Source organism: Mastacembelus armatus, chromosome 17, assembly GCF_900324485.2.
Source record: "Mastacembelus armatus chromosome 17, fMasArm1.2, whole genome shotgun sequence".
NCBI classification, from domain to species: Eukaryota; Metazoa; Chordata; class Actinopteri; order Synbranchiformes; family Mastacembelidae; genus Mastacembelus; species Mastacembelus armatus.
The window spans coordinates 17,747,352-17,765,279 of NC_046649.1; the positions used below are offsets into that span (position 1 = coordinate 17,747,352).

Sequence of the window (17,928 nt, forward strand, 5' to 3'; positions counted from 1 at the left end):
TATTAAATCTAAAAGATTTTTCAACACAATATTATTCAACCAAGCCATTGTGCCATTTAATCAACTTTATGTACAGTAACCTAAAGCAAAATAATAACTTATAAAATATAACGTGTCTTTGTAAAGCAGCTGACCTGCGTTCACTCGTTTGTTCAGGAAATGCCCTAGGAGTGTCTACAAGGGAAGGAAGCAGAGATACCAGATACCACATATATAGAGATGATTATATTGCACTTCTAAACAAACTATCTCAAATGGTCTGTAATTAAGTGCCCTTGTTAGTGGGTAATTTGGTTAATTTGCATCTGGATATACCCTCTTATGTTTCTATCTTTGGCCACATAAAGTGCTCAGCAGTGAATATATAAAGACCTTTCACAGCTGTATTAGAGTCATCAGCTCATCAGCCATGAACAGAACTGTGCTGCTCATCCTGTTGTCTCTGCAGGTTTTCCTGCTCATCGCAGCCTTCACTTCGTCCGATGCAACATCGCCGTTGACAATTGAGCAACAACCATATCCACCGGTAAATGCATCTTCAAAAATTAATTACTAAAGACCAGCACAGTTTGATTTGAATGTCTTATTTTGTTCATCAACAAAATTGATCATTAGCAGGTAAAACGCAGTAGTTTGCTTGTGTGTACATCTCATTGATTTTATGAATTAATGAATGTTTTTTTGTGCGTGAGTTGAATTTAGCAGCTGTTTCTCAGACTCTTTTTATATATTGCAGACATTCCAGCGAGGAGAGAAAGCAAAACAACGAGGATCTCATCCCAGGTAAGAGCGAATATCTCATGAATATTGATATAAAATATCAAACAAAATAATAAAAAAACTAAAAGTATATTAAAATATTACAGGAAAGATTCAGTTATGTTTTTGATTTTGGCCCACACAGATTTCGAACAGGATCAAGGGCTATTATTAGGACGTGATGATGCCAAACTAAAAAGAGATCACATTCATTGTGAACTGTTGTGTAAGTAAACAAACATGATGCAAATTGTTCACTCATGAAAAATAAGTTCAGAAGGAGCTCACAGTATTTTTTTTAATGTAGCTCACTGATTAAATGACAGTTACTATGGATACTGTTATATTGATTCCTGCTCTCCTCTGTGATTTCTCTCCTTTGTTTCTGCAGTGGTCCGAGGAACAAAGACAAGGACCAGAGAAATGACAACTGACATGAAAACCTGCACTAATTACAGATTTGCTTCAAGAGATCATCTAACCCTGTGTTGCATAATGTACCAATAGAAAGTTAGAGCCACAATATAATATTATTAGAAACTGTTTTTTAATATGACAAATTTTCTTATTATTATCATGGGTGGGGGAAAAAAACCTTGTACCTTCTTTTTATTGTTCATGGATTAAAGCCATTTAATCCATATCTTATCTAGAGTGATTTATTAGCAGAAATGGAATATTGTTATTCATAAATATGTTGTCATTAGAGTGTAACCACAGGAAAATACTAAGCGCTGCATTAAGTTTGAAAAGACCCTCCCTCACACCTGGAAATGTGGTGCTCTGAAAGGTTGCACTCTCCAGTCTCACCACTGCATGGCGCTAAATCTTTCACATTTTACACACTGCACCTTTAAGGCTTCTTAATGTTGTACTATTACACTATATCTGAGTACAGCTTCTTCTTACATTGACTAAATGCTTGTACTACTATACAGGATGTGTTCTACAGAAGTTTGTCATAGATACAAGAAAAGTCCATGGTTATAAATCATAATAAAGTCATTTGTATTTGAAGTAAAATATTCAGTCATCTATCTGGCAAACAGTTTACATTGCAGTGTGCACATACTCACATCTTGAATTAGCTGGTTTAGCTAAACATCCTGTCTTTGGACTGTGAAAGCAAACTTGCAACACATATTTTACACACCGAAGCTTTGGGGGCTTCCTGACTAGTCAATGAGGATACGACCACCTGGAGAGGCACCAAAGAGAAGGACGTTCTTTGTAATTATTTTCAGATGCTCTCTCAACACCACTGAACATCTGCTATTGACAGAAGACTGTGGATGTGCACTCTGCATTTTTTTTCCCCAGACATTTCCATTGTTTGAATGAAGGTATTGTAAACACACATGGGCCACCTCCCCAGCACTGAAAGGTGATGTATAACCCATGATTTTTCTCTACATGTGTATAAACATTTCTGTAACCGACAGGAACCAAAACAATTTTGTTCTGAAAACAAAAGAGAATCTGGTGTTTACTGCTGGCCCGAGTGAATGAGGATCAGAAGACGTTTTTTTTTTTTTCTTTAAAGAAGAAAATTGCCTCTAACAAATCTAAATGGATTTAACCTCAGATGTAATCCTCTACATTCTTTGTGGCTGTAGCTGCAGGGCTGTTATTAACACTGTGGGTGTGGATGTCAGATAAAATTCAGTGAACTACACTACAAGGAGGCAGCAGTATGTTGTATGAGTAATGGACTAGAATATTGCATATTTAAGATGCAGTATCCTTTTTTGCATGGTTTCTCTTTTGCCTGCTGAGCTAAAAATCTTTCGGCATGGATTTTTAAATGTACATGAATTTTCATACATTCATTTCTTTACTTTTATGTATTGTTTAATGACCAATTGCCAGTAATCTACTTCTGTCTTTTTTTCCCCATTCATAAACACTTGAAACAAATGGTGTTTGATACAGCTTCTCTCTCCCGTAACTGAACTTCTTCCTCTGAGTCATTCTTCTCAGAAGTGTGTGTATAGTGTGGAACCTACAAGACTCAGCTGGATTATTTGCTCTTTGGCCAGAGAAGCAAAGCAGTGAAAAACGGTAAGACTGGTTTCTGACTTGATTACTGGGTGTATTCACAGCAACACCTTATAGCTACTATAATAAGTGAAAAGTTTTGTTCTATGTAGTGATTTGATTTGGGGGACATTTGCCAGTGTGGTTTCCCCTGCTGATTTCAATTTAGCCTAAACAAATGAGGAGAGAGGGGAAATACTAAATCTTTGCTATTGTTACAACTGTCAGTGTTTAGCCACAATGTGTTGAGTGTCTCAATAGGTTTGTTTCTGCTCTGTATAGGGGGATGTATTGCAGCTTTCTCTGGTGCTATATGTGTAAAGGGGTGGTGGGACTGGGGAGATTCTCATTTGTGATGTGGAAAAAAAAAAATTTTGATATAAAGGTAAAATGAACTTGCTCAGAATGAACTTGCTCACAGCAGTGATTTGACATATTTGATAAGACATTGATCAATGGGGGAAGAAGCAGCTACTCAGATATTTTACTAAAGTAAGAATAGCAATACAGTGCTGAATGAAGTCATCTTTTTACTTGAGTAAAAGTACAAATCATCAGCATCAAACTAGATCTGCCACTGTTAGCCACTTCATTGATTAGTTGATCAAAGGAAAACAACTATAGGCTACTGACTAAGTATTTGCTGGGTCCAGCTTCAGAAACAAGAGGACTTGCTGCATGGTTTTATCATGTGTGACAGTAAATATTTCAATTACTTTATATACTAAAAGTAGTAATTTAATCTATAATACAAGACAAATTATTTGTTGTTTCCATAGTAGCAGGCTCCCTCACATAGCCTATTTTTTTCTTTTGTAAACTCATGCATTGCTTATTTTGTCAAAACACAGACCAAGTTATAATCCGCCCATTAGTGCTGCGCAAGTGTAAAAAACAAACCTTTACTCTGAACAGGGAGTCCAGCCAAAGCTGAGCATTGCAAATTGAACACTGGACAGACAGACGGGATAGAGAGTTAAATAAAACACAGTGAGTATCTAAATGCTGCAGCTTTAACCTTACATCTCTCTTTTTAAACCGTTTCTTCGTGAACTGCACCTGACTGCTCCGTGAACTGCTCCACTGACATTTCAGCAGCCTATGATTTATGTGACAGACAGCTCCAAGTGTGTCAGTGATTATTTCTTTAACTTCAAGGTCATTTAACAAGTTTGTAAAAAAGATCACGATGTCAAAGTACTTCAGATGTCATATTACATTAAATGATAATTTAACTTTACAGTACAGGTGCAGACTGTTTACAGTCACATTTTGGCAATGAGTACTAACTTTACTTCAGATATATTTACTCATTTCAGACTGAGTTATACCTCTTCTCCACTACAAGTCAAGATCAAATAGACTTTTAGTCGACTGCTACATTTATCACTTTATCTTAAGGTGTGGGAGGTGAAATCTCAGCAGGTACTGTGGCTCACCATGAGAGTCTGATACCTTTGACAAAATTATTTATCCTTCATGCTTATCACAGTGCAGACAAGTAGAATGAAGGCTTTATTCAGGTTACAACATCATGGCCAGATGTTGACGGGGGATGTTGGCATTGATCCTATCACGGTACAATAATTTGTGCAATAACTTACAATACAACAACCATCTGCAGCTTGGAGTGTCTTCTGTGCATGTAGTTTCTCAAACCAGAAGAATGTTTGTTTCCACATATTTCCTACATTAGAGCCAAATCTAGTTCTAGGTCAGCTGGAAAATAAAGATTATTTCCAAAGTGCATTGTATTATTCTATTGAGATCATTATTCCAGACACAAACTTGAGATTTACTTGTTGCTTTAAATTAGCAATTAAATTTCCTTTTGGAAATTTTAAATCTGTGCTCCTTTTTGATTTACTACATTTCCTCTGCCAAAGAAACTCCCAAGTATCTACACATTGTGGCTCTAGCGGAGTGCTGGCTGTGTAAACACAAATCAACTTGAAAAATATGTTCCATCTTTTAAGTGTCTTTTTTGGCATCCTAAAGATGTTTAAAAAAAACATTTTTTAGAATTTTTATAACAAAACCCACCCTTGTTTTGTCGAATCAAGTTGACCTCAGGCACGGGTCACAGAAATCTTTCCAAACAGATGACATTTGGGCTGACTAGCTACATCCACCCACTATATAGAGAGCCAGAATCATCATGTCATGTCCAGGCTAGCCTCATTAGCTGGTGTATACAGTGACTGGCAAAGCAGCGTCACAGTGTGGAGCCCTGTATTGCACAATAAATGTATAACCAGCTTCACTTTTTTGCAGTCTAACCACATTAGGAGGATTTCACTTAAAGGATCAATGTGTAATATTTAGCAGCATCTATCAGCAGAAATGTTATACAGTATTCATAGGCAAACCAAACAGTGGCTCTAGACAAGGAAGCACATTTTGTTTTAAATGCGATCACCACTGTAATTTCCCTTGGGCCTGGAAATGGGGTGTGGGGAAGGGGTGGGGATATAAGGGGTACTAGGAATGTTGCATTCTCCAAATTCACCCCTAGATGCCCCTAAACCTTTCACATTTTACACGCTGCACCTTTAAATCCCTCTTGTAACTAATCCACATTCACCATTTGAAAATTGGTAACTAAAGGTGGTGTAAAGGCCGTTTCACTGTAATATATTTGAGTAAATGTACATAAAGCCTTTCCACCACTGTAGATATGCACATTATTACACATGCAAAGCTGTTAATGTTAAAGGCCACAGACAAGTGATCCAAAATGATCTCTTTCACAGCTCTGCCTATTGAACATGGATGTCTCAGAGGAGGGATACTTTTACCATGAAAACATCAGCTTTAACTTTAGCTATGAAGACTATCCCTCTTTGTGTGAGAAGGCTGACATCCGTTCCTTTGCTGCCCTCTTCCTCCCCATCATGTACTCAGTGTGTCTGGTGGTGGGAGTGGCAGGAAATGCCTTAGTCGTGGCCGTCTACGCCTACCATAAACGCTTGAAAACCATGGCAGATGCTTTCCTTACACACCTGGCTGTGGCCGACCTGCTCCTGCTCTTCACGCTCCCTTTCTGGGCAGCGGATGCGGCGAGGGGCTGGGAGCTGGGGGCTGTCGCCTGTAAGATCATCTCGGCCTGCTACACAGTCAACTTCACCTGCTGCATGCTGCTGCTGGCCTGCATCAGCCTGGATCGGTACATAGCATTAGCCAAAGCACAAGGTAGAGACCAAAGAGGGCTGTTGCAGAGGGTGGTTAACAGGAGACACTGCTGGAAGGTGTGTTTAGTTGTTTGGGTGACAGCATTCATGCTTGGTCTTCCTGATTTAATATTCTCAGAAGTGAAGTGGGCATCTAACAGGAACATCTGCCTAGCTATTTACCCTCCATCTATGACTGTAGGAGGTAAAGCTGTCCTGGAGATAATTGAAGTGCTGCTGGGATTTCTGCTCCCTCTCTTGGTTATGGGGATCTGTTACTGGACCATGGGCCGGGTACTAAAGGATCTCCCTATTGAGAGCAGAGGCAAGAAGTGGAAAGCTCTGCGTGTTCTTCTAATTGTAGTGGGGGTGTTTGTGGTCACACAGCTGCCTTATAATGTGTTAAAGGTCTATCGAACGATGGACAAAGTCTATGTTTTAGTGACCCACTGTGGGACGAGTAAAGCGCTGGATCAGGCAGCTCAGGTGACAGAGAGCTTGGCTCTCACTCACTGCTGCCTCAACCCGATCCTCTATGCATTTATGGGGTCTTCCTTCAGACAGCACATGATGAAAGTGGCCAAGAAGTTTGGCGAGAAGAGACGGAGGAGGAGAAGGGAACATCCTGCAGAGGAGGAAGGGATAGAAATGTCATTTAACAGTGCATCTCAAGAGACAAACACATTTTCAATATGAGTTTGTACTTGATGGTGAAAGACGTACAGTATATATTATTATTATAAGTATTGCTCATTTATTAAAATGCTCTTAAAAGATATATGTAAGTTTACGTTCAAACAGTAAAGAAGATTGTGTTTCTCTGTTGTGAGTAATGGATGAAGAGATGCATTTTTATTTTAGAAAAACCATAAACATGACAATAACCAGCCAGCGGCCACTGTTTCTGTGAAACAAGTTCAATTTGAAGTTAGGTCTCATGTAAGTCAACCAGTTGGGCCCCACAAGAAATGCAGTCAGAACCCACTTGAACCCATATGGGCAAATACAGGTGGGGCCACCATAGAAGCCATGGACAAACCCACTTGGGACCCATATTTGCAGCCCAAACTTAACCCTAATGGGGCCCACATGGACATGCTGGCTGGGTTATAGTGGGTATGTTTAAACTTCAAATTGAAGTTGTTTTACAGAAAACAGTTCTACAGAATCAAAAACAGAAACAGATAGCACACAAGCTTAAACAAGGTTGTTTTTGATGCTCCACCTGAGATAGCATATTGATTTCACAAGAAACTCTCACACAGTACAAAGTGCAACTGAGATTCATGCTAAAACCTCATAAAACAAGAAGAAAGAAGATCTCTCTGTGAAAGTACGTAGGAGATGGAACTTTACACTGTTGGAAAACAGCTTTATTTATTAGCTTGCTTGTTTTAATTGGAAGTAAATCCTCTTGATCCAGTTAATGTTACACATCTGCCCACACTATAAACCAGATGTACTACAAATGCCTGCACCACTGGTAAGAAGAGAAGATAAATCATTTTAGATCACTGTATAGCTCAAATAATCTAATCTCTCACAGTGGTGTAGTGTGCAAACACAGTGCCTTTGATCCTTTATTCTGCCTGTAGAAATATAGCTGAAAAACATGCAACTGTACATCTTTTAGTTGTTTACAGTATTTTTAAGAAAGTCTGCACAACCTGAAATCTAAATATAATATACTTAAACCTTTTTTTTAAAAATATGAGTTATAGGATGAAGGTGTACTAAGAGGTGTGATATTATAAAACATTCTGACACTGTTTTCAGGTTTTCATTATAAGTCAAAGGTGGAAAACCATCAACTGCTGGTTTAGCCCAGCCAGAAAACATTCTTAGTATGTCTGAGCAGCTTCACAGAGAGGGAGGGCATACATTCCAACAATGAAGTCCATGTCCAGCATTCGTCAACCCTGAACCTATTTAAATAAACAGGCCAGTGTTTTTCTTTGCAAATCAGTTACATTCCTTGGTTCAGTCTCCAGCTGTATGTTTGACATAAACACAGCACCACATGGTTAAAATGATTTAAATTTCCATTGCACCAGTGGTTGTTTTTCCTGTGACACATGTTGTGGTTTGTCAAATCACTAAGCTCTCAAAAAGAAGGGAATATCAGAAGTTCTGAGCAGAATAGATGCATTGTTCATATTTGTTCAATTTTAATATTTATTACCTTTTTCCCTGTATCCCAGCTGCCCTCAAGCGATACTGAAGGTCATGCTCCGGCATGCGTGCTGTCATGTGGAAACCATCTGACTAAGGTTTACCATCTGTTAACGCAGCAAAACATTTCACTCTGCCAAAAAAGAAAACATTTCAACCTGTGGACCAAACTTTGAAATTCAGTATCATTTAAGACAGCTTTTCTTAAAGTCTTGCATGATGAAAGCTGAATATCTGTTATTAATAATATGTGACTATCTTCCTTCCCTCATTATATATTTGTATTTTAGCCTATAGTTAGCATACAGCTTAGATTACTCATGTATTGCAAAAAAAAATTAAATGTGCAAATAAATGACAATATGTAACAAAAACATGACTTCTTTTAATCAAACAAAACTATGAATGTACAAATGTGGCTAATTCAATCATTAAATTACAATTAAGGCAGTCAACCAGCTTCAGTTTCAACAGCCTAGAACCAATTGTATTTACTTAAATTAAGTAAAAATACTACCTGTTCAAATATATAACAAGCTTTGAAAGGAAATATTTAAAAACAAAAAACTCAGGGGACTAAAATGGCAGTGTCACAATAATTTATAAAAGAAAACAGCCCTTTTTCATGAGAACACAGTTACAAAACGTAACCAAAACCTATTAAATACAACAGGCCATTTTAAAAAATATAACCATGAAATTTGTTAGTTTTTTACACAACATCCTTCACAAGTAAAGAAAATTACTTACATACCCTAAAGAAAAAAGAAGAAAAAAAAAAAAAGCCAATACCGAACAAGTCACTGTAAATATCAACTAAAGGAGAACACTGTTACAGTCCCAAAAGCTGATAAACTACAGAAAGTCTCAGACTTTCAATTGGTTGTGGGAAAAATACAAGCAAAAATGCAGCAGAAGGCTGAAACATTTGTCATGGCTTACTTCCTCTGAGGCACCTTATCTGTCTGGAATCTTTCAGATAGCCCCCAAACAACTGAAAAACCCAGTACAGACATAATTACCCCAGTCTACATCAGGATCATATGGTTAATTTATTCTGGCATTTGCTTTGTGTTGAAATTAAAATTGTTTTAGGGTTTTGTGTGTGTTAAAGGTAATTGTAACAAAAAGGGAAGAGGTGTGTTTAAAGCACCTTTAGTGAAAGACAAAAAGCTCTTCCAGAGTAGTACAAGCACACAGCAGTCACTGTCAGTCATCAGTAATTGAGGATCTGCACATCAAACAGGTCACACACTCCCTCGGTGCCATCCAGGTTGAAGCTGTAGTCTGGGTCTACAGGTAGCAGAGAGAGAAGCAACAATTAAGACACTGTAAAACATAAATAAGTCAAAGACAGAAACACTAGGTATAGATCTTTATTTCATAGCTCTAGAAATGGCAACACTGGTTGATCAATGGGTTGATGAGACATAGTGATGTTGTGTGATGTAGCACTGACACAACTTCTTATTTATGAAGCTTAAGCTATGTTTTCAGATGCTTACCATCAGTAGACATAAGCTCATCAATCAAATCAACAGCTTCTACAAGAAAAGGGAAAACATGTTTATATACTGTGTGACTATGCAACATCAGGTTGTAATAGACACAAAAGCCAGGTTTCAGCAGAGTATACCAAAGTATGAGCATGTTATCAACCATCAGTTCAGGTCCAATGCTTAGACCTTAAAGCCTCAAAAGAACCATAACTGAAACAAATGTGAAGCAAACATTAAATTCCCCATGAGCCCCACTGCTGGATGCAATCAGAATACAGTGAGTTCACATGCCCACACCTTCTCTGTCATCCTTCATGTGGTCTCCAGCAGAACTGAGCTTCAGTATGCTGTTCATGTCCAGCACAGACTGGAACTCTGGGCCTGCTAGGTCTATCTGCTGCTGCTCCAACACTGTAGCTGGCTGACTGTGGCAGTCTGCAGGAGAAGGAGGAGGTATAGGAAGAATGCTTAACGATAATGTGAAGTCCCTTTTACATTTCAGACATGGAAAGCAGAGAGAAGTATTTGTGTTTTGTTAATTAGAAATGTAGTAACTATATTTAGGAAAAAACACAGAGCATTGAATCTGCTGTTTTTAAAATTACAGGCATTGAAATGTGTAGAAAATCTTCAAAATCTTATTTCTGTGCTTTTTGTTATTTGAAATGAGGATTACAGCACAGAGTGGAAGCCTTATAAAGAGTAGATATAGGTGTGACATTATAATCAATCTGCTTAATTATTTTCTTCCCAAGATTCAGAGGAGAAGCTTGATGCCATTATCATAACATTCTGGCAACATAAAGCTGCAGTCAGCAGCTTTTCAGCCTAGCTTACCATGAGGACTGCAGCAAATCATTGCACCATAAGAAATAGATCAATATGGCCAGAACATATAGCAACTAATTTGGCGCTGAAGTGAAAATATCAACTCTAAAACTTATTAAAAGGACTAGTTACATTGTTAAAATGGTTTATGAATTTAAAACTGCATTTTGTGTTTTATTTTCTTGGCTTATCATCACAACAGCTTTGTCTATTAGGAAGAATGTAATCAATCATGCACCAGCATCATTCATAGTCTGATTACATTCATCTGTTAATGCCTGAAGAAAAACAGTGATTACGGTGTAGCAACAATGAGAACTTTGTGGAGCAAAAATGCAGAACAGTAACAATGCAACACACAAAAATGTATGTCCATCTACCTCTTGCTGAAGCATATGGCCCAACACAGCTGCCCCAGAAATATTTGTCTTTCTTTCAAGAAAATCTTCAAAATAATTTCAGGTGGGACAGACAAAGTAAAGGCTGTTTGGTAAATCTGCTGTGTTAGCTATTCATTTTTTTCTGGAGGGAAGGTCTGACTTGAGTTTCACTTTGACAGTGTCACTTTGATTTTGTTCATTTTTGCCACAAGTATGATTACACACTTGGTGCAACACAGACTCACCCTTCTCTTAGAAATCTAAATCTGGGTAAGGAAGTGGTTTGTCTTTGACACAAATGGCAAGTCTCTTACACAAAAAAAACCTCTCTGGGTGAATCCTAATTCCCTTATTTTATCATTCTCCGTTCCTCTGTTGACCCAGAAGTCTTCACAGTCCACCATGACGAAGGATGTCCCTAAGCTTTTATATCTGCTCTGAGGAGCGAGGACCTGCCTAGAAGAGCTTTAACAAGGGTACAACAAGTGCATCCTCCATGGAAGTCTGATCCAGATTGATATGCCCCTTTATCCAAAATCAGTTTGTGATTGGACACTTTATAATTAAGGATCAGAGGAAAGGACGCCTCATGTCAGTTGGAAAGTGTCCTTTTATTGCAAAAGAAATAAGTCAGGGAAACATGGAAGCAATTAGTGGAATTGGGATTCATCCTGAGTTTAATCTGCTTTTAGGCGATGCAGGGTGTCATGTGAGATACATGGTGTCTGAACACCATCATCTGTAACAGTGCTATAAACCTCTCTTTTTTTGTTTAGCTCTACAAATGCATAACAGGTCCCTTAATTTGGGTTCAATCAAATTTCTATCCACAAAAGTTTTCTTTACAATCAAGCTCTGCTCCTTACAAAAGGATCAGACCTTATACTGCAATGAATTTGATTCTGAGTTGCTACATAAAACTGATGCAGGGGAAAATCTTGTAGCCTTATTTTCTTTGCTTTAACTCAGGATGTTTTTGCTTTATTCCCACTAGAGATGTTCTGAACAGTTTCTAAAAATATCAAATGATTCTGCAAGGTATTTTACACTGATGAAAATGGACAGAACATTTACAAGTTAAGGCTGATGTAGGAAAATACTTATACAATGAGAGTTTCTAAGCCAAACATTAGATTTCAACATCTTGATGTGTTTACAAAATTAAAATATAAATTTCTGTATGGGTATTTGTCACTGGGTGTGCTTTCATATCCACAGTATGTTGACTTATAATTATGTTTATTAAGCAAATTAAAATATATACAACTATGTATGCCTTACTGCCATTATGCTAAAATGCCATTTTTCTAGGTTTTGCTTAATTTATTTGCACTGTGAAAATTAACTCTCTGAGACTTCAACATGCTGGATGTAGACAAGACATCTCAACTTATATAGCACTTTTATAGTTGCCTGATATACAGAGAGGATTACGGATACATGTTTCCTGTTCTTGCATGTTACAGAGTGCTGACATCTGATATTTCTGAGTCAGCTGCTGAGTGGCTACTTTCTTCAAAACGATAATGAACCAAATTCACATGATTCATTTGATGCCAGTCTTACCGGTTGTCTCCAGGAATTGATTTCCTGACAACACCATTGAGCAATGCATTACTTTTAGTTATTGGACAAATGAGTGTTACTAAAACCAACAGAGTTTTTAAACTAATCTAATACATTTGTCCTGCGATAAATTTGTGCTGGGCTGTGTTTCTAATATTTAGACTACCTTGTAGGCAAAACATTTTCTTGTTGCTATAATGAAATACAGATCTATGTGTAAGACGAGACATTAAAAAAATAATCAAAACAGCATATGGCACTGAGACCCTCAGGTGTGGAAACTCTAATTTTACTGGTTGGGCTTGTGAAATAAGCCAGATTTATGTAATCGACTGACTCAGACGATATTCATTAGTTCCTGTTTCCCAACAAATCTAGCTGCTCTTAATTTTGGCTTTTAAAGCTCTGCACACCCATCAAGGTGTTTTCACTTATCCTGGTCTATTAACACACTGCTCAGGGTAAATTTGAGAAAAGCTCGAGAAGAGGTCACTGACCTTTCACTTAACAAGTTTCGCTGTGGAGCTTTTGATCTCTATTGGTCTTTGAAGGCATTTTAAAATGTAATTCACATCCCTACCACTGCTTTCATGTTACTCCACTTATCTACAAGTGTTGGTGATGTGCCATGAAATGCAACATTATACCAGCAAAGGCAGGGAATAAGTAAATAATGCAAGCTTCTAAATACTTAAATCAACATGCAAAGAGTTAGAAAAGGCATTAAACTGGGTTTTTAAACTTTAGGGATAAACACAATGCATTTTGGTAACTGACACAGAAAGCAAACGTCCCAACATTTACAAGAAAGTTCCACAGGACATCTTTTAATGTCTCAGGAAATTGAGGAAGAGTTTGCTGAAGCACAGGCTCTATATTTCCTACCAGGCAAAATAAGTGGAAGAATGTGTAGTCATGTAACATGAGTATGCAAGACCTTGAAAGTAAAATTAATGGTAGAAATAGCAAATAGGTCTCTTCAGACTGTCTCGTATATGTTATTTCAGGTTGATAATGATGGAGGATCTTAGAAAGGATAATGAAAGTAGCCCGGGGGCTAGTACTTTGGACTGAAAAGGTGGACTACAATTTGTTATAAAGTTACTGCAGCTGCAGTTGAATTTGACAAAATAATCTTTCCATTATTATGTGCAAAGTTTCTACCGTATAAAATGTGTTTTTGCACAAAAATATTAAAGTGCCAAGACTTTCCCTTAAACATTTTGGTGGTTTTCTAGAGGAGCTTCATAGCATTAAAGTGCTTAAATTTTAAAGTCTCTGTTCTTACCCATCTGCACATCAGGAGGGGTGGATGATGGCGTCAGCATTTCATTGTGTTCTGGCAGCACCGCCTGGTGGTCTGAGTAGAAAGAGTCCTGGCTGCAGTAGGAGGAGGTAGTGTTAGGCGTGGAGTACACAGACATTGAAACGGGGAACTTCTGCAGGCTGGCGGGGGTGCTTGGTGGAGTTGGCATTGGACAGATGTCGTCAGTGGGTGGCACAGGGAAGACCACAGGTATTGTGGAGTCTGAATCCCTGTTGATAAGCATGACTTGGATGGGAGCTGAGTCGCTGCGTAGGTTCACCTGGTACTTATTCAGACCAGTCTGGCCCTAAGAACAGCAATTGTTGACAAGCTTGTCATTAAAGCAGCTAAAGTTGATATTTTTATACAAAATAAGACACTTGGCTATATGTACATGAAAGGGGTCACTTATAATGACAAACCCACAGAAATGAATTAAACAATTCTACAGTTCTCTCTCTAGCCAAACAAAATCAACTTTAAGTTTTAATTCTTGAAAGAAAAAGACACTATTCATTTATACTTGGATATTTATGAATCAAAGCAGTCTCTTTCAAGGAATCCTAAGTTAGAACCACAGTTCAACAAAAATATGTAAATTGTAGTACACTGTACTGTTACCAAAGGTTTTGCATCAATTAATGAAACTAAGTTGATTGATGTTACAGCAAATACATACTGGCACATATAGTATACACAGCCAAATATGTACAGGGCTCTGTGCCTCATTAGCCAGCTCTTTCCAATTCCACTTCATAAGCCATAAAAACCTATCATCACAGTGGCCTGTTTGTAACCGGCTACATGTGGTTAACCACATGAAACATGATGAATAACTAACTTCTGGTGACTAACACTCTAAACAAAGCACATAATAAAATTGTATGTGTCCAAATCAATAAAGAAAGTTTTAAAGAAGTAGCTGACCATTTCTGGTAGTGGCACCTCCAGCTGTGTGCCAACAGGAGCCACAACAGCAAGAAGAGTGTCTCCTCTGAAGGCATTGCATATGTCTTCATGGGTCACAAATTTATAAGTGCAGACGTGTTAAGGAACACAAGAGAAGTATAACTTATGGGTAGGGGTGAGGTGGGATGAAGACAATAAACTGGAAAAACAAGACTGAGCATTGTACATGTCAGGATTAACCTGGCTGTTATTTCACAAGAGACTGACAATAGCAATTATATTTATAATCCTCCCTTTATAGCATTTTCGCTGTTCAATAAGCAAACAATGTTAAAAAGATTAAGCAGGGATTTTCTTTCCTTCTGGAATTAGTAAATGGGGCCTCTGGAGGACTAGAATTACAGACTGTCAAGACAGAAAAAAGAATCAAGAATACAAAATACACCAAGTGACATTTTACTTGAATCACATCACATGTAAAGCAGTAGCAGATGTTTTAATCACCTAATTTGCTCAGTGGAAAAGTAAGTTGCTTTATTCTTATTTTACAACGTAAGAATGGAAGTGTATCCAGTTTTAACTTCCCGTAGGAAATGTTAGCATAGTTTGTGCACTCGATACTGCAAAAAACGATGAGTGCCAAAAGAATACACAAAAAGGTTACCTAAAATTGGACTAAACAAAGACTGAACATCCTAAAAACATCAAAATTTAAAGTCAGATCGCATAAAAGGATATGTGCTGGCGAGGGGATCGTGATGAATGTGTTTGATATTCTCCTCCAGCCATGCCTTCTGGCTGTCCAGCTCTTTCTCTTGGACCTCCAGCTCAGAGATCTGTGCCTTTAATGCTTTTGCCTGCTCCACCATCTCCTGAGTTTGGCTGCCTGTGTTCTTGCCCCTTGAAACAGGGAAGATAAAAGATGAGAGAAGAAAGGGTGAAATATGCTCGCTAATCAAATTTGGTAAAAAAGAAAATGTTAGTGTCACCGGCCAATATTTGCCACATGTAAGCTTTTGTGTCTGGATAATAACAAATTGAACTGGTTCTACCAAAAAATAAGTAATTTAATTATCTTCTGCTGAGCCTAAGGTGAAGAAGATGCCTGTTGTTATATATTGCAAAGGAAGAGCTGTGAAAATATTACCATGGACAATATTCAAAAGTTCAAATAGATTTTAGAATATGAAAATATTAAAAAAAAAACTTTTCACACCTCCACTGAATAATATTCTTGTTTTTCTTCTCAATCAGCCCCACTCCTTCCAGTACATTGGTGATGTCATATATCCTCCTCTTCTGCTTCACTGCCAAGCTGTCTGCAGCCTTTTAATTCAGACAGACATTTCCATAAAGGGTCTTAGGCTACTTAGACAGATTAATGTGAACCATCACTGACGAGGTACATCGCTGACAGTTAACAGTCAACATGAGAAAACCTGAAATTTCAATGGCAAGCAGTGCATGAGGTAAAAACAGAGATTTAAGCAAAGGCAAAAAATAAAGAATTTGGCAAGTTAAGCTCCACAAAAAGCAAATTCACCTCCTTGGCAGTTATACAATAGAAGAAAAGGAAGGAGGAGGGAAGATAAAGGATATAAGTAGCCTGCTGGGTAAGCATTACCAAGCTTTGGCGCGCAAGAAGAGAGGGAAAAGTACTTATCAATGTGATAAATGGAGGCAAATGTTTAGAAAAAATAATAATAGGCAGATATGGGGACAATATAGTCATGTCAAAACACTGAAGGCAGCTAAAACTGAAAAGAAAGTTGATTAATTGAAAATTATTCAACATTTTTGATAAATGTTTCTAAGCAAAAATATGACATTATTTGTTTACAACTATTAAAATTTATGTCAACTCTTTTTTGTATAAGCTACAAATAAAATTAATGCCAAAAATTTTTTACTCACAGTCCTAGCTGATAAAAAAATATGACAATTTAAATAGCTCAGCAGTGGTTTACAGCTGCTATGTTGAATTAAAAGGAGAGAGTGTCTGATTAGCGGTTCTCAATGTAAGGCTCAAAACCTCAGTGTCACAAATTACTGATAATTGTACTTCCCCTTTGTCTGAACAAAAAAAATATATATATATACCCTTTGGTTTGTCTGCTCATAATCCACAGACATATGGAACTGGTGATATTTTGATTTGCAGGTTATGATTACAAAAAAATAGGAACCACAGTACTGGACAGCAAGCCTGCTGTCAAATACAGTGCATCGTTGTGGGGCCCAATGTGCACTCTGGGGACCTCCGCAGGTCATTAAAAGGAGTTTCAATGGAGTCTGCAGTACAATTAGTGATTCAATTTCACTCTGATTTAATTAGGCTGATTTTAATTGGTGTTATTACATAAAATATACGTTGTCCTATGCTCGCCGCTCTGATTAACGTTACATGACATTATCATTATGGGGCTGCTTTACGAATTATGCGTGGTTTCATTAGGCCACGTTTAAATCTATATGGAGAGAGGATCAGTAATGAGTCATTTTGTGGACCTTCAGGAACACTTATAGCTAATATAGTTAATGTTCAGTATGAGCTGGGTTATTATTTCACTGCAAAAATGATAGATACACATCCTGTGAATTTAAGCTAACTAAATCCGAAAAGTGACTAACGTTGGAGCAGTAAGATGACTGGAGCAGAAAAATAACGTTACTCCAAAATATCTCTGAAATGTAGTGGTTAGTACAAAACAGCATCAAATGGAAACTTAGTTAGCTACTTTACTGCACTCATAAACTGGATAATGGCGGCTCGCTAGTCCATCTGTTAGTAATTGGTACATAATCAATGCACCTGACTGTCCCCTCTGACTGACAGCCCTTTGTTCACATGTGCTGGAAGGTGGCATTACAAAAAACAGATTAGCGTTAACAGCCCCTGAAACAACACTGAGCCTGCCTCGCCGTTTCACTGACCACTTTCAAATCAAGGACGCCATCCTTAGCTTCCTGAAGCAAACTGACAAACTTCATCGTCAGGAGCCCCAAACTTTTCTCGTGGCGACTTGATGTCGAGCGTACAGTCTCCGTCGTCTCAAACTCCATCTTCTTTCTATAAAAGAAACTTTTATTTATTTGTTTTTAATCTGCCACCTGTGTTTAACTACAAACTAACTAACATTTGAACTTATAGATATGCTCTGTTCCCTCAGCGGGACGGGAGTAACGTTACCTGTGAGGTTTTTAAATGAACGGCTGTTACGTTAGGTTGCAGTTGCCACGGCAACCCTCGTCCCGCTCCTGCCCTCCCTGTCAGTGGAGCCCCGCCCCACCCTGCATTTGGC

The 17,928-nt window shown here is 37.9% G+C and overlaps 2 protein-coding genes across 4 annotated transcripts; one reads left to right on the plus strand and one right to left on the minus strand.

The window, feature by feature from the left end:
- The first annotated feature begins 2,251 nt into the window (after positions 1–2,251).
- On the plus strand, positions 2,252–8,858 carry ackr4a (atypical chemokine receptor 4a). 3 transcript variants are annotated; one of them, XM_026314460.2, is made up of 4 exons: positions 2,252–2,346; positions 2,727–2,820; positions 3,712–3,786; positions 5,550–8,858. In XM_026314460.2, the coding sequence occupies exon 4, from the start codon at positions 5,565–5,567 to the stop codon at positions 6,660–6,662; it is 1,098 nt and encodes a 365-aa protein (XP_026170245.1). In that variant the 5' UTR covers positions 2,252–2,346; positions 2,727–2,820; positions 3,712–3,786; positions 5,550–5,564; the 3' UTR covers positions 6,663–8,858. The 3 variants fall into 3 exon arrangements, with proteins under 3 accessions (XP_026170245.1, XP_026170244.1, XP_026170246.1); XM_026314459.2 differs by lacking the exon at positions 2,252–2,346 and adding an exon at positions 2,430–2,565 and having other exon boundaries at positions 2,692–2,820; XM_026314461.2 differs by lacking the exons at positions 2,252–2,346; positions 3,712–3,786 and having other exon boundaries at positions 2,442–2,820.
- A 64-nt stretch (positions 8,859–8,922) lies between these two features.
- On the minus strand, positions 8,923–17,721 carry e2f5 (E2F transcription factor 5). Its single transcript, XM_026314462.1, has 8 exons — positions 17,561–17,721; positions 15,843–15,952; positions 15,377–15,526; positions 14,645–14,765; positions 13,700–14,024; positions 9,935–10,072; positions 9,644–9,682; positions 8,923–9,431 (listed from the first exon to the last, which is right to left on the minus strand). Exons 1-8 carry the CDS (start codon positions 17,687–17,689, stop codon positions 9,355–9,357), a joined length of 1,089 nt encoding a protein of 362 aa, XP_026170247.1. The 5' UTR covers positions 17,690–17,721; the 3' UTR covers positions 8,923–9,354.
- Positions 17,722–17,928: the final 207 nt, after the last annotated feature.

What these genes read in the sequence shown, in the direction of transcription:
- ackr4a (XM_026314460.2), top strand. Translation starts at nt 5,565, where the DNA reads ATGGATGTCTCAGAGGAGGGATACTTTTACCATGAAAACATCAGCTTT.
- e2f5 (XM_026314462.1), bottom strand. Translation starts at nt 17,689, where the DNA reads ATGGAGTTTGAGACGACGGAGACTGTACGCTCGACATCAAGTCGCCAC. An exon ending in AAACACATTCATCACGATCC is followed by an intron (nt 14,766 to 15,376) that starts CCTCGCCAGCAC and finishes TTGTGTTCCTTA; the next exon opens with ACACGTCTGCACTTATAAAT. An exon ending in TGAGCTTATGTCTACTGATG is followed by an intron (nt 9,432 to 9,643) that starts GTAAGCATCTGA and finishes TGCTACCTGTAG; the next exon opens with ACCCAGACTACAGCTTCAAC.